Below are 15,277 nucleotides of genomic sequence, written 5' to 3'. Positions count from 1 at the left end.
CGGAATGCAAAAGTTAAAGATTGGACAGTTGCAGTTTGACATCAGTTAGCGCCTAAAGAGTTATGATAAAGACTAGAATGCTAACAGACGGGAAGTAAAATATCACTCAAATTCTCTTTGTTTAAAAAAAAAACAAATGGATTCCAGAGGTTCTAGTTATTTTGTTACGGTTGATTTAATTATAGTCTTTTTATCATTTTCACGTATTGACCATAGTCTTTCTTTTAATCCGACGCAGTCACTCAATTGGTGTAGTGCTCCCCTATGCACGGCAGGGGTCCCTGCCTGGACAGCTTCCTATTAGTCTCTATGATCTCTTTCACGTTTGCCTATGGAAGGCTCAAGCCTCGCTGCTTGTCAAAAGCAGTGCTGCATACGCGCATGCGCGTGCAGTTAGGATTAGTTACCCGTGCATTACTCGCATCGTCTAGAAGTGTACTTTCATACCCTATGTCCCTGGGTTCGAGTTCAGCCTGCGGTCCCCACCGGCAGAACCATGGTGAAGGAACAGTTCAGAGAGACCGATGTGGCCAAAAAAATGTGAGTTCACCTACTGACAAGAAAAGCCGAGTTCCAAAAATGTCAAATTGTTTATATTTTGGGTGGGCATTCGTAGATATAAGCCAACCCTTAGTGGCGAGAGGCGGACGACTTAAGCTGCTGTACAGGGAGTGGATGTGGAAGAAGAGCGAGTTGCCAGGAGGATACTATATGCAGCCTTGAGTGTGTGTTTGACCTCTTAAGAATATATACCATACCAATTTCTGAAGATGTGAATGGGGATTGATGCCTCTTTATATTTAAGGCAGAACAAACTGCAATTCAGACCACAAACACTGCAGTTGCAATCACTAACCGCAAACAAGTATAATTTAATGTTATTTCAGATTTTTTCTGCAGTCTGTTTAGTGAGCGAATGTACTTACTTATTCCTGTGCCCTTTGGGGAAAACTCTAATGTACTTCGGATTTTGTATACGAAATAGGAAAAAGTTAATTGTGTAATTCATGGAAAATTGAAATCCTGAATAAAAGGCCTTCTGTATTTTTTAACGTTTTAGTCGCGTGTAATACAGAAATGACGCAGCTTCTTAACTGTACTTATTTATTGTATTCTGACTTCACGAAGTCTGCTGCAGAGGTAACAGTCAAGGAGAAAGGCAGAACAAAGTGAAGCTTTAGTTTCGACACGGAGAACGGAAACTTGCTTTTCCTTTTCATGTTTTTCTAGAGGGTCAAAAAGGGGTATTTCATGACAACATGTTTATTTTTATTACTCCATGAAAATATGGGAAAGGTAGATCTTTTTACGTGTTTATGTTCATTCTGAGCTACAGCGTTTTTTAATTTACTTCTATGAAACTGAATCGGTTATCATGTGGCACTACAGATTCTCCTCTTTTTTGTAATTTTTTTAAACATTTTTTACTATACAAACAGTAGCCATAAATTCAAAGACTATATAATCGTAGAGTTATCATGGAAAAAAACACTACAGAAACCAGAGTTCCCAATATGAACGAGAAATCCCAATATTAAAGTCTAATATCCAACCAGAGCCATTGACATCCTATAGACAGGCTGAATCTCATGGGCCCCTCCTCTTCTTTCTGAGAGGAATTACTTTGAAGTGGGAAACGTCCTCAACCACGCATTGTAAACAACGTAGATGTTTTCCAGTCAAGCGTAACCACGTTTGCCTAAATAACGCATGGCTGTGTCTGTGCCTTAACTACACGTGCTGAACTACGCATATGAGTGGTTAAGGGACAGAAACAGCTTTGCTTCTTCTGGGGGGGAATCGGGATAATTTATTTGTTTATTTGTTTTTAGGGCTTAGGGTAGGTGGGGGTCTCGGTGTAGTTTACTTATTAGGGGGCAAGGTTTTAGGGCTCAGGGAGGGTGGGGGATGTCGTTTTTTTTTTAGGGTTGGTGGATCGGGGTAGTTTTTTTTTGGGGGGGGGGTCTCCGGGTGGGTGGGTCGGGTTAGTTTATTTGTAGAGGTGGGGGAGTCGGGATAGAACCACACATGCCGTTTTGCATTCCATTTCCAAACATGCCTTTACTAGGCATACTTTTACAAAGAAAATTAGTTGTAAAGGCATGTGTGGAAACAAAGCGGTCGTTGTTCTGACTGCGTTGGTAAAGGCATGCGTGGTTCCGTGCATGCATGGTTCCATCATACAACCCTCTGAAGTAGTGAAAACTGTCTTTGTTCTTACTTCTGATCTGAAGCTGTAAAATAAGCGACTAAGCCACTGAGCTATAAACTTGGGTGAGATCAATCAAAAATATGTATCTTAGCAGTAATAACACTGAGCAAAAGGACAATCAAGACATAAATCATTACAATAGATTGATCATCTTTGTACTGTATAAGGGTGGGGTAATACTCACCTCAACGTCCTTAATAGAATTGACAATTCTTGTTCACAAATGTGGTAACACTTGATTCTATGTCAGGACTGGAGGCTTCAGTTTATGCAAATTTAAAGCTCCTTGACAGTAATGGAAAATGGATTCCTTACTAATTCATGATATAACTCTTTAAACATTGAATCAGAAGCCCAATCTGCCTTTCAGATTATTTCCTCTTGGTGAGCTCATACCGCACAGGATTTAGAGGCTATGGAACCTCTAACTGAATGAGCTCCTAAAATGGAAACGTCCACAGCCTCTTCTGCAAAAAGCTGTTTCATTCACTACGCTAACGTTGGACAGGACACAGGAGCGCAAGGATGTAATGAAATCAACAGATGACCCCTAGGAGAACTCCTCATCTGGAAAGTGACTCCCTCGTATTCTCGCAGACAATGAACTACACAGAGCTTGTGATCTCCTGGTAGAGCTGGATAAGCCAATAATCTGGTTGCTGATTTAGTTTTTTAGTAATGACAAAGAAACTCCTTCTGGTGTGTAGGGCCTTCCTGTCAGGTCCAAGGCACAGACATGAAATACTCGTTTGCAAGATACCAAACAGAGCAGAAGAGTGATTTTCTCTGACAGTTGTTTTCTAGAAAACAGGATTGTCCTGCCAAGAAAGAATGAAGTTAAGGAGTAGGGACAAGCCCATTAGATTGGAATATTTAGGTTGAGACAAATCGGAAAACCTACCACCTCTCAAAAGTTTAGAAAGCAATGTCTGTTCGTCAACTGGTCTGTTAGCCACTGGATTGTGACCAGGTGCAATCGCCAATCTGTAAAAACTGATAGTCCTATATGAGAGGCTCTCTTTCACTGGGAACATGCTATGCCTTTGTTGGGTCTTTCACGACTGTCTCCTTGGGGAATGGTTTACGCAGGCCAGTTTGCATATAAGCTGCCGCCTTGGGAGATGGAGTCCATTCGTAAGATCAAGGATCAACCATGTCCTTAGGATCAAAAGTGACGTGCAACTCAGAAGGTGAAATATTTGAAGGGCCTGCATCAAGATCATCTTGAAAATTTCCTTTTTTTTTTTTCTTCCGGGGGCATGGACCCAGAATTAGCCGTCATCACTATCCAAGGCATCTAAATCCCCTTCAGGGTTGTCTTGCAGTTAAACTATGCTACTAGCTCTATTCTCCTCATCTCCTGCAGGAAAAGAGGAGGGGATTGTAAATACACTTGCTTCAGATGCTCATGAGCCACTGTTTTTAAAGAGGGCTTTAAAGCAGAACTCAATTGACCTGAAGCTGGATGCACAGGGGCTGTGCGCGCAGGCCCGCAAAAAGGATCTGAAGCTGGGCCTAGTGATTTTCTAATGGACTTTTGAACAAAATTCTGAGGGGCCTGATCAATTACTGGCTTATCTGGACCTAAAACAAATTCTACAACAGCCTCAAGTGTTAAATCAATAGGTATGGTAGTCAAATTATTCTGAGGCGTTGTCAAAGGGGTAGTCAGAGTGAATTTAAGTCTCCAACAAAGCAACCTAATATTACACAGGGTAATGCCAGCCTCTGCTACAGAGATTATCTGCAAATAAAGGGGAGCTGACACTAGTGAGGGTCACATATAAATAAAATACTGACCTTATCGCCGTTGGAGGTATCACACACAAGACAAGAAGAGTATTTTTAGACCATGAAGAGTAATCTACGGTTGGCCTTTAAAAGCCCCTTTTATGTCTAAGGGAAATATATAATCTCATTGGGTTCACATAGGTAATGGATATTTTAAGCTATTTGTTCAATACATTGAACAATAGCCTACCTAAGTGCCACTGAGTAAGTTATGTATGATTTTAGAGTCACAGTGATTCACTCTTAAAGAACGAGAATTAAAGTTGCCTTTGGGCTGAAGCGCTGTACAAGACATTCAGTTATGTTGCCTCCAGTTGCTTTGGCTTGTGATTTAGGAAAAGCCTGAGTGTTAGAACTCGACTGCATTGCAGTCCTGCCAGGCGTCACTCATCAGGCGTTAGACTAACGCAAATTTAGGAATTTTCCTGCACTTTCCGGAATTGTCATGCATATTTAAGTCTTTCTTACGAGGACCGGCTGATTTAGCAAGAAACTTGAGAGTGGATGCAGGCCATTGCTGGCCCTCAAGAGTTTACTTAAGCCTGTGATGAATTGGACTAGCAGTTAGCTGCTGCCTGGAAGGCACGGAGATGTGGTTGCCATGGTTACAAACTGGGGTTGTAACTTGCGCATGGAAAACTGTAAAATGCGAAAGCAAGACAAAAGGGCAGAACCTGGATGGCTGGGAAATGCATGTGGGAAATAACTTTTACATTGTGTGCATGTTTGTGACATGTATGTTTGGAGACAGTGAATGGCTTAGGTCAATAGTTCCCAACCTTTTGACTTCTGTGGACCCCCACTTTATCATTAATGGAGTCCCCTACTGAATCATTATTGGAATGCGGGGACACCCCCTGAGCCATTACTGAAAGCTGGGGACCTAATCTGTTAATATTATTTAATTTTCTAACCAGTTGCGGACCCTCTGAGGAGGCTTCACTGACACCCCGCCAAGAGCCACCGGACCACAGGTTGGGAACCACTGGCTTTAGTCCTTGCTGCCAGGTTTGTCTGTGCAACAGAGTCCAACCTCTCACCTCAGCAATCACTGTCAGTTCTACTTAATGATATATAACACTGAAGCACTCTAAAGCTCTGAAAGTATTACCAAAGAGGCAGTTCATATATTTCTAGTTTCGTTCATGTATTTTCATCACTTTAACTGTTCCAGACACTCGTGAAAACGTATATGGCTATTTTGATAATACTTTATCAGCAGACAACAGAGCTTTAGAATCCTCCAGTGTTACGTACCATTTTCTTTATAACTCATTTAATCGAAGCATGTAATTAATCCAAAACCTCATGTTATTGTGTGTTTTTGAGCAGACAGAACTATGTAGGTAATTAATTTAGTTTACTATAAGTAGACAGCGTGGCGTTTCCCCATGCCTCGCTTAAGGCTTCTTTCACTTTTTTGTATCTCCGAGGCCTTGCCAGTAGGCACAGAGTGATAGGGTGATCTCAGCAGAGACATAACCCTGGAACGCTTTGTGACACAGCTGTGCAAGTGTGCTCCTGCCCTTCAAGGTGTACGAATAAGGGACTGTGTTAACTCGAAACTGTCGGCAGGTGCCAGCCACATGAACAGATGGGGTCTCTAATCAGTGCACAACGTACGGAACATCCTGTTTCAATAACAGACCACAGTCCATGCCTTGTAGTCTTATCTGTTGTGTCAGACTTCTTCAGCGAGTTACTGAATTTTTAGTGGACTGTACACAGAACAGTTCAGGTAAGCTAAAAGTCCCAGAATGCAATTTTATATTGGATAAGAAATGTCATAACTTGCTGAAAATCTCATACAATACAGAGCTAATTTTGGAAAGCGTTCACCTGTCTGTCATGACTTGATGCTGCTTTATAGCCACCAGCCTGACAGTTAGCTCCTAGCAAGTGAAGTGAGTCCTGCATGTCCTATTTCTGGGTTCAATCATGCTGACAGTAGAAAACCTTGAAATGGGGAGTGTGACGCATTTTGTGTGCGGGTCCAAGTGTTGGTTAATATATTTTAAGTCAATATAAAAATGTGTGTTTGTTACATTTTGTTTGTTCTAATGGCTGGGCACATCTTTGATTGTAAATACTTGCTTATGTTAGAGAAGGGACTTGGGTAAGTGACCCTGTGTAATCTTGTGCCTGTGGAGCTTTGTGCCTTTTTAGGGCCATATCTAAAGTGCAAGATTGCATTTTAAGTAGCAATACCAGAAGTTTACCTAATTGCTTGGACGTCACAGCCTGGGATAAGGAGTCACACATAAGGTACAGAAATGTCACGCATCAGCACCCTAAAATGTGGAAATGTCACACATAATGAAAACGAAACCTTGGTTGCTATGTGATATTTATCTGTTCCATTGACTTCATTGCTTGATTTTGCTCTTGAGAAAGTGTCACTCTAAGTGTCACACATTTGGTCATTGAATGTCACTCATAAGTATACTGAAACAATGAAAATGTTACACATAAGCAGTCTAAAACCGTGGCAGCTATGCAAGTACATGAATTTAGGTGCCCCCACTTTCAGCTACATTGTTAGATGTATCTTTCTGTATTGTTCTGATTCGTTGTGCTGTGATATAGCCAGATGAGCACAATGGCAAGAGTGTAAGGCCAATTAGTATCGGTTTTGTGACAAGCAGATCTGGTACTCAGCCACATGAATGATGCATCATTGATTTTTCAGTATTTTTTTTAATGACTAGATGAAAATTCAAGATAGAGGGAGGTGTAAATAGATTGCAAAAGTTTGTCTTCCAAGATATACTGGAGACCGTCGCCTACCCTCAATGAACCTATGCTAATATAAATAAGGGTAGAAACAATCTTTTGCAGTAGGACTGTCTCAGCTAGTGCAATCCCTGGATCTTTAACTGACTTTAAACAACATTGCTCAGTTTTAAATGAACCATTTGTTGTACTCCTTTCAGTGGCAAACCTTTTTATGCTTCTTTAGTTCAAAACTTTACTCAGAAACCTGCTTGTTTCAACAAGACAAGTTTACTTTACTTTACTATTATAACTGCTGTAACTTCCCTATTGTGAAAAATGTACTGCACAACGAATGTTTGGCTCTGGGATCAAAAATAGCTTTCATAGCTACTATACCCTAACGTATAATGTAACATTTCCCCATTCCTTTACCAATAAACCTAAATAACCTCTTTATTAAGGGAGAAAGTTAACTCAAACATATAGTGGTTGTCATTTGCAAATTATTAATGCCACTAAACCCCATTCTGACGGTTTCTTCTTTGACCACCTCTGCTTTATTGAGTGTAGGAAGTTGGCTCTGTATGTGCTATTTCAAAGTAAGGAATAGCATGCACAGAGTCCAAGGGTTCCCCTTAGAGGTAAAATAGTGGTAAAAATAGATAATACTAATGCTCTATTTTGTGGTAGTGTGGTCGAGCAGTAGGCTTATCCAAGGAGTAGTGTTAAGCATTTGTTGTACATACACATAGACAATAAATGAGGTACACACACTCAGAGACAAATCCAGCCAATAGGTTTTTATATAGAAAAATATCTTTTCTTAGTTTATTTTAAGAACCACAGGTTCAAATTCTACATGTAATATCTCATTCGAAAGGTATTGCAGGTAAGTACTTTAGGAACTTCAAATCATCAAAATTGCATGTATACTTTTCAAGTTATTCACAAATAGCTGTTTTAAAAGTGGACACTTAGTGCAATTTTCACAGTTCCTGGGGGAGGTAAGTTTTTGTTAGTTTTACCAGGTAAGTAAGACACTTACAGGGTTCAGTTCTTGGTCCAAGGTAGCCCACCGTTGGGGGTTCAGAGCAACCCCAAAGTCACCACACCAGCAGCTCAGGGCCGGTCAGGTGCAGAGTTCAAAGTGGTGCCCAAAACACATAGGCTAGAATGGAGAGAAGGGGGTGCCCCGGTTCCGGTCTGCTTGCAGGTAAGTACCCGCGTCTTTGGAGGGCAGACCAGGGGGGTTTTGTAGGGCACCGGGGGGGACACAAGTCCACACAGAAATTTCACCCTCAGCAGCGCGGGGGCGGCCGGGTGCAGTGTCGAAACAAGCGTCGGGTTCGCAATGTTAGTCTATGAGAGATCTCGGGATCTCTTCAGCGCTGCAGGCAGGCAAGGGGGGGGTTCCTCGGGGAAACCTCCACTTGGGCAAGGGAGAGGGACTCCTGGGGGTCACTTCTCCAGTGAAAGTCCGGTCCTTCAGGTCCTGGGGGCTGCGGGTGCAGGGTCTCTCCCAGGCGTCGGGACTTTGGATTCAAAGAGTCGCGGTCAGGGGAAGCCTCGGGATTCCCTCTGCAGGCGGCGCTGTGGGGGCTCAGGGGGGACAGGTTTTGGTACTCACAGTATCAGAGTAGTCCTGGGGTCCCTCCTGAGGTGTCGGGTCTCCACCAGCCGAGTCGGGGTCGCCGGGTGCAGTGTTGCAAGTCTCACGCTTCTTGCGGGGAGCTTGCAGGGTTCTTTAAAGCTGCTGGAAACAAAGTTGCAGCCTTTCTTGGAGCAGGTCCGCTGTCCTCGGGAGTTTCTTGTCTTTTCGAAGCAGGGGCAGTCCTCAGAGGATGTCGAGGTCGCTGGTCCCTTCGGAAGGCGTCGCTGGAGCAGGATCTTTGGAAGGCAGGAGACAGGCCGGTGAGTTTCTGGAGCCAAGGCAGTTGTCGTCTTCTGGTCTTCCGCTGCAGGGGTTTTCAGCTGGGCAGTCCTTCTTCTTGTAGTTGCAGGAATCTAATTTTCTAGGGTTCAGGGTAGCCCTTAAATACTAAATTTAAGGGCGTGTTTAGGTCTGGGGGGTTAGTAGCCAATGGCTACTAGCCCTGAGGGTGGGTACACCCTCTTTGTGCCTCCTCCCAAGGGGAGGGGGTCACAATCCTAACCCTATTGGGGGAATCCTCCATCTGCAAGATGGAGGATTTCTAAAAGTCAGAGTCACCTCAGCTCAGGACACCTTAGGGGCTGTCCTGACTGGCCAGTGACTCCTCCTTGTTTTTCTCATTATTTTCTCCGGCCTTGCCGCCAAAAGTGGGGCCTGGCCGGAGGGGGCGGGCAACTCCACTAGCTGGAGTGTCCTGCTGGGTTGGCACAAAGGAGGTGAGCCTTTGAGGCTCACCGCCAGGTGTGACAATCCCTGCCTGGGGGAGGTGTTAGCATCTCCACCCAGTGCAGGCTTTGTTACTGGCCTCAGAGTGACAAAGGCACTCTCCCCATGGGGCCAGCAACATGTCTCGGTTTGTGGCAGGCTGCTAAAACTAGTCAGCCTACACAGATAGTCGGTTAAGTTTCAGGGGGCACCTCTAAGGTGCCCTCTGGGGTGTATTTTACAATAAAATGTACACTGGCATCAGTGTGCATTTATTGTGCTGAGAAGTTTGATACCAAACTTCCCAGTTTTCAGTGTAGCCATTATGGTGCTGTGGAGTTCGTGTTTGACAAACTCCCAGACCATATACTCTTATGGCTACCCTGCACTTACAATGTCTAAGGTTTTGTTTAGACACTGTAGGGGTACCATGCTCATGCACTGGTACCCTCACCTATGGTATAGTGCACCCTGCCTTAGGGCTGTAAGGCCTGCTAGAGGGGTGTCTTACCTATACTGCATAGGCAGTGAGAGGCTGGCATGGCACCCTGAGGGGAGTGCCATGTCGACTTGCTCGTTTTGTCCTCACTAGCACACACAAGCTGGCAAGCAGGGTGTCTGTGCTGAGTGAGAGGTCTCCAGGGTGGCATAAGACATGCTGCAGCCCTTAGAGACCTTCCTTGGCATCAGGGCCCTTGGTACTAGAAGTACCAGTTACAAGGGACTTATCTGGATGCCAGGGTCTGCCAATTGTGGATACAAAAGTACAGGTTAGGGAAAGAACACTGGTGCTGGGGCCTGGTTAGCAGGCCTCAGCACACTTTCAATTGTAAACATAGCATCAGCAAAGGCAAAAAGTCAGGGGGCAACCATGCCAAGGAGGCATTTCCTTACACAACCCCCCCCCCAAACGAAAGAGGATGAGACTAACCTTTCCCAAGAGAGTCTTCATTTTCTAAGTGGAAGAACCTGGAAAGGCCATCTGCATTGGCATGGGCAGTCCCAGGTCTGTGTTCCACTATAAAGTCCATTCCCTGTAGGGAGATGGACCACCTCAACAGTTTAGGATTTTCACCTTTCATTTGCATCAGCCATTTGAGAGGTCTGTGGTCAGTTTGAACTAGGAAGTGAGTCCCAAAGAGGTATGGTCTCAGCTTCTTCAGGGACCAAACCACAGCAAAGGCCTCCCTCTCAATGGCACTCCAACGCTGCTCCCTGGGGAGTAACCTCCTGCTAATGAAAGCAACAGGCTGGTCAAGGCCATCATCATTTGTTTGGGACAAAACTGCCCCTATCCCATGTTCAGAGGCATCTGTCTGCACAATGAACTGCTTAGAATAATCTGGAGCTTTTAGAACTGGTGCTGAGCACATTGCCTGTTTCAGGGTGTCAAAGGCCTGTTGGCATTCCACAGTCCAGTTCACTTTCTTGGGCATTTTCTTGGAGGTGAGTTCAGTGAGGGCTGTCACGATGGATCCATATCCCTTCACAAACCTCCTGTAATACCCAGTCAAGCCAAGGAATGCCCTGACTTGAGTCTGGGTTTTTGGAGCTACCCAGTCCAGAATAGTCTGGATCTTGGGTTGGAGTGGCTGAACTTGGCCTCCACCTACAAGGTGGCCTATGTAAACCACAGTTCCCTGCCCTATCTGGCATTTGGATGCCTTGATAGAGAGGCCTGCAGATTGCAGAGCCTTCAAAACCTTCTTCAGGTGGACCAGGTGATCCTGCCAGGTGGAGCTGAAGACAGCAATATCATCAAGATAAGCTGTGCTAAAGGACTCCAAGCCAGCAAGGACTTGATTCACCAACCTTTGGAAGGTGGCAGGGGCATTCTTTAAACCAAAGGGCATAACAGTAAACTGATAATGCCCATCAGGTGTGGAGAATGCTGTTTTCTCTTTTGCTCCAGGTGCCATTCTTATTTGCCAGTACCCTGCTGTCAAGTCAAAGGTACTTAAGAATTTGGCAGCACCTAATTTGTCTATGAGCTCATCAGCTCTTGGAATTGGATGAGCATCTGTCTTGGTGACAGAATTGAGCCCTCTGTAGTCCACACAAAACCTCATCTCTTTCTTTCCATCTTTGGTGTGAGGTTTGGGGACTAAGACCACTGGGCTAGCCCAGGGGCTGTCAGAGCGCTCAATTACTCCCAATTCCAGCATCTTGTGGACTTCCACCTTGATGCTTTCCTTAACATGGTCAGATTGTCTAAAGATTTTGTTCTTGACAGGCATGCTGTCTCCTGTGTCCACATCATGGGTACACAGGTGTGTCTGACCAGGGGTTAAGGAGAAGAGTTCAGGAAACTGTTGTAGGACTCTCCTACAATCAGCTTGCTGTTGGCCAGAGAGGGTGTCTGAGTAGATCACTCCATCTACTGTGCCATCTTTTGGGTCTGATGACAGAAGATCAGGGAGAGGTTCACTCTCTGCCTCCTGATCCTCATCTGTTACCATCAACAGATTCACATCAGCCCTGTCATGGAAGAGCTTAAGGCGGTTCACATGGATCACCCTCTTGGGGCTCCTGCTTGTGCCCAGGTCCACCAAGTAGGTGACCTGACTCTTCCTTTCTAGTACTGGGTAAGGGCCACTCCATTTGTCCTGGAGTGCCCTGGGAGCCACAGGCTCCAGAACCCAGACTTTCTGCCCTGGTTGGAACTCAACCAGTGCAGCCTTTTGGTCATACCAAAACTTCTGGAGTTGTTGGCTGGCCTCAAGGTTTTTGGTTGCCTTTTCCATGTACTCGGCCATTCTAGAGCGAATGCCAAGTACATAGTCCACTATGTCCTGTTTAGGCTCATGGAGAGGTCTCTCCCAGCCTTCTTTAACAAGGGCAAGTGGTCCCCTTACAGGATGACCAAACAGAAGTTCAAAGGGCGAGAATCCTACTCCCTTCTGTGGCACCTCTCTGTAAGCAAAAAGCAGACATGGCAAGAGGACATCCCATCTCCTTTTGAGTTTTTCTGGGAGCCCCATGATCATGCCTTTTAATGTCTTGTTGAATCTCTCAACCAAGCCATTAGTTTGTGGATGGTATGGTGTAGTGAATTTATAAGTCACTCCACACTCATTCCACATGTGCTTTAGGTATGCTGACATGAAGTTGGTACCTCTGTCAGACACCACCTCCTTAGGGAAACCCACTCTGGTAAAGATACCAATGAGGGCCTTGGCTACTGCAGGGGCAGTAGTCGACCTAAGGGGGATAGCTTCAGGATACCTGGTAGCATGATCCACTACTACCAGGATATACATATTTCCTGAGGCTGTGGGAGGTTCTAGTGGACCAACTATGTCCACACCCACTCTTTCAAAGGGAACCCCCACCACTGGAAGTGGAATGAGGGGGGCCTTTGGATGCCCACCTGTCTTACCACTGGCTTGACAGGTGGGGCAGGAGAGGCAAAACTCCTTAACCATGTTGGACATATTGGGCCAGTAGAAGTGGTTGACTAACCTCTCCCACGTCTTGGTTTGTCCCAAATGTCCAGCAAGGGGAATGTCATGGGCCAATGTTAGGATGAACTTTCTGAACAGCTGAGGCACTACCACTCTCCTAGTGGCACCAGGTTTGGGGTCTCTGGCCTCAGTGTACAGGAGTCCATCCTCCCAATAGACCCTATGCGTTCCATTTTTCTTGCCTTTGGACTCTTCAGCAGCTTGCTGCCTAAGGCCTTCAAGAGAGGGACAGGTTTCTTGTCCCTTACACAGCTCCTCCCTTGAGGGTCCCCCTGGGCCTAAGAGCTCAACCTGATAAGGTTCAAGCTCCAAAGGCTCAGTTCCCTCAGAGGGCAGAACTTCTTCCTGAGAAGAGAGGTTCCCTTTCTTTTGCTGTGTTGCAGTTGGTTTCCCAACTGACTTTCCTTTCCTCTTGGTAGGCTGGGCCATTCTTCCAGACTCCAGCTCTACTTGTTCACCCTGTGCCTTGCATTGTGCTCTGGTTTTCACACACACCAGTTCAGGGATACCCAGCATTGCTGCATGGGTTTTTAGTTCTACCTCAGCCCATGCTGAGGACTCCAGGTCATTTCCAAGCAGACAGTCCACTGGGATATTTGAGGAGACCACCACCTGTTTCAGGCCATTGACCCCTCCCCATTCTAAAGTAACCATTGCCATGGGATGTACTTTTCTCTGATTGTCAGCGTTGGTGACTGTGTAAGTTTTTCCAGTCAGGTATTGGCCAGGGGAAACCAGTTTCTCTGTCACCATGGTGACACTGGCACCTGTATCCCTCAGGCCCTCTATTCTAGTCCCATTAATTAAGAGTTGCTGTCTGTATTTTTGCATGTTAGGCGGCCAGACAGCTAGTGTGGCTAAATCCACCCCACCCTCAGAAACTAGAGTAGCTTCAGTGTGGACCCTGATTTGCTCTGGGCACACTGTTGATCCCACTTGGAGACTAGCCATACCAGTGTTACCTGGATGGGAGTTTGGAGTGGAACCTTTCTTGGGACAGGCCTTGTCTCCAGTTTGGTGTCCATGCTGTTTACAGCTATGACACCAGGCCTTTTTGGGATCAAAGTTTTTACCCTTGTACCCATTGTTTTGTGAAGAGGCTCTGGGCCCACCCTCCTGTGCAGGTTTTTGGGGGCCTGTAGAAGACTCTTTACTATTTTTAGTTTTGGTTGTCTCATCACTCTTCCCCTGGGGAGTCTTTGTGACCCCTTTCTTTTGGTCACCCCCTGTTGAAGTCTTGGACACCCTTGTCTTGACCCAATGGTCCGCCTTCTTTCCCAATTCTTGGGGAGAAATTGGTCCTAGGTCTACCAGATGCTGATGCAGTTTATCATTGAAACAATTACTCAATAGGTGTTCTTTCACAAATAAATTGTACAGCCCATCATAATTACTTACACCACTGCCTTGAATCCAACCATCTAGTGTTTTCACTGAGTAGTCAACAAAGTCAACCCAGGTCTGGCTCGAGGATTTTTGAGCCCCCCTGAACCTAATCCTGTACTCCTCAGTGGAGAATCCAAAGCCCTCAATCGGGGTACCCTTCATGAGGTCATAAGATTCTGCATCTTTTCCAGAGAGTGTGAGGAGTCTATCCCTACACTTTCCAGTGAACATTTCCCAAAGGAGAGCACCCCAGTGAGATCTGTTCACTTTTCTGGTTACACAAGCCCTCTCAAAAGCTGTGAACCACTTGGTGATGTCATCACCATCTTCAAATTTTGTCACAATCCCTTTGGGGATTTTTAACATGTCAGGAGAATCTCTGACCCTATTTATATTGCTGCCACCATTGATGGGTCCTAGGCCCATCTCTTGTCTTTCCCTTTCTATGGCTAGGAGCTGTCTCTCTAAAGCCAATCTTTTGGCCATCCTGGCTAACAGGAGGTCATCTTCACTGAGAGCATCCTCAGTGATTTCAGAAATGTGGGACCCTCCTGTGAGGGACTCACTATTTCTGACTAACACAGTTGGAGACAGGACTTGAGGGGTCCTGTTCTCCCTATTTAGGACTGGAGGAGGGACATTGGCCTCCAAGTCACTAATTTCTTCCTCTGTGATGTCATCATCAGAGGGGTTGGCTTTTTCAAACTCTGCCAACAGCTCCTGGAGCTGAATTTTGGTAGGTCTGGAGCCAATGGTTATTTTTTTGATATTACAGAGAGACCTTAGCTCCCTCATCTTAAGATGGAGGTAAGGTGTGGTGTCGAGTTCCACCACATTTATCTCTGTATCAGACATTATTTTGCTAAAAGTTGGAAGACTTTTTAAAGAATCTAAAACTGTTTCTAGAATCTAATTTCAAACTTTTAACAAACTTTTTAAACTCTAAAAGACAATGCTAAACAGGGACTTAACACACAAGGCCCTAGCAGGACTTTTAAGAATTTAGAAAAATTTCAAATTGCAAAAATGAATTTCTAATGACAATTTTGGAATTTGTCGTGTGATCAGGTATTGGCTGAGTAGTCCAGCAAATGCAAAGTCTTGTACCCCACCGCTGATCCACCAATGTAGGAAGTTGGCTCTGTATGTGCTATTTCAAAGTAAGGAATAGCATGCACAGAGTCCAAGGGTTCCCCTTAGAGGTAAAATAGTGGTAAAAATAGATAATACTAATGCTCTATTTTGTGGTAGTGTGGTCGAGCAGTAGGCTTATCCAAGGAGTAGTGTTAAGCATTTGTTGTACATACACATAGACAATAAATGAGGTACACACACTCAGAGACAAATCCAGCC

General features: G+C 45.0%; 1 protein-coding gene across 2 annotated transcripts in view; it reads left to right on the top strand.

The window, feature by feature from the left end:
* Positions 1 to 22: 22 nt before the first annotated feature.
* POLR3A (RNA polymerase III subunit A) overlaps positions 23 to 15,277 on the top strand; it is a 275,253-nt gene continuing 259,998 nt past the window's right edge. Inside the window, exon 1 of one of the 2 annotated variants that reach the window (XM_069240172.1) lies at positions 23 to 540. In XM_069240172.1, the coding sequence (XP_069096273.1) occupies positions 497 to 540 (44 nt within the window). In that variant the 5' untranslated portion in view covers positions 23 to 496. The remainder of the gene's footprint in view (positions 541 to 15,277) is intronic. The other variant, XM_069240171.1, reaches the window with a different exon arrangement.

The sequence above is a fragment of the Pleurodeles waltl genome, chromosome 6, assembly GCF_031143425.1.
Source record: "Pleurodeles waltl isolate 20211129_DDA chromosome 6, aPleWal1.hap1.20221129, whole genome shotgun sequence".
NCBI lineage: Eukaryota > Metazoa > Chordata > Amphibia > Caudata > Salamandridae > Pleurodeles > Pleurodeles waltl.
The sequence above is the reverse complement of the archived record's forward strand: the minus strand, read 5'-3'. Positions and strand labels throughout refer to the sequence as shown.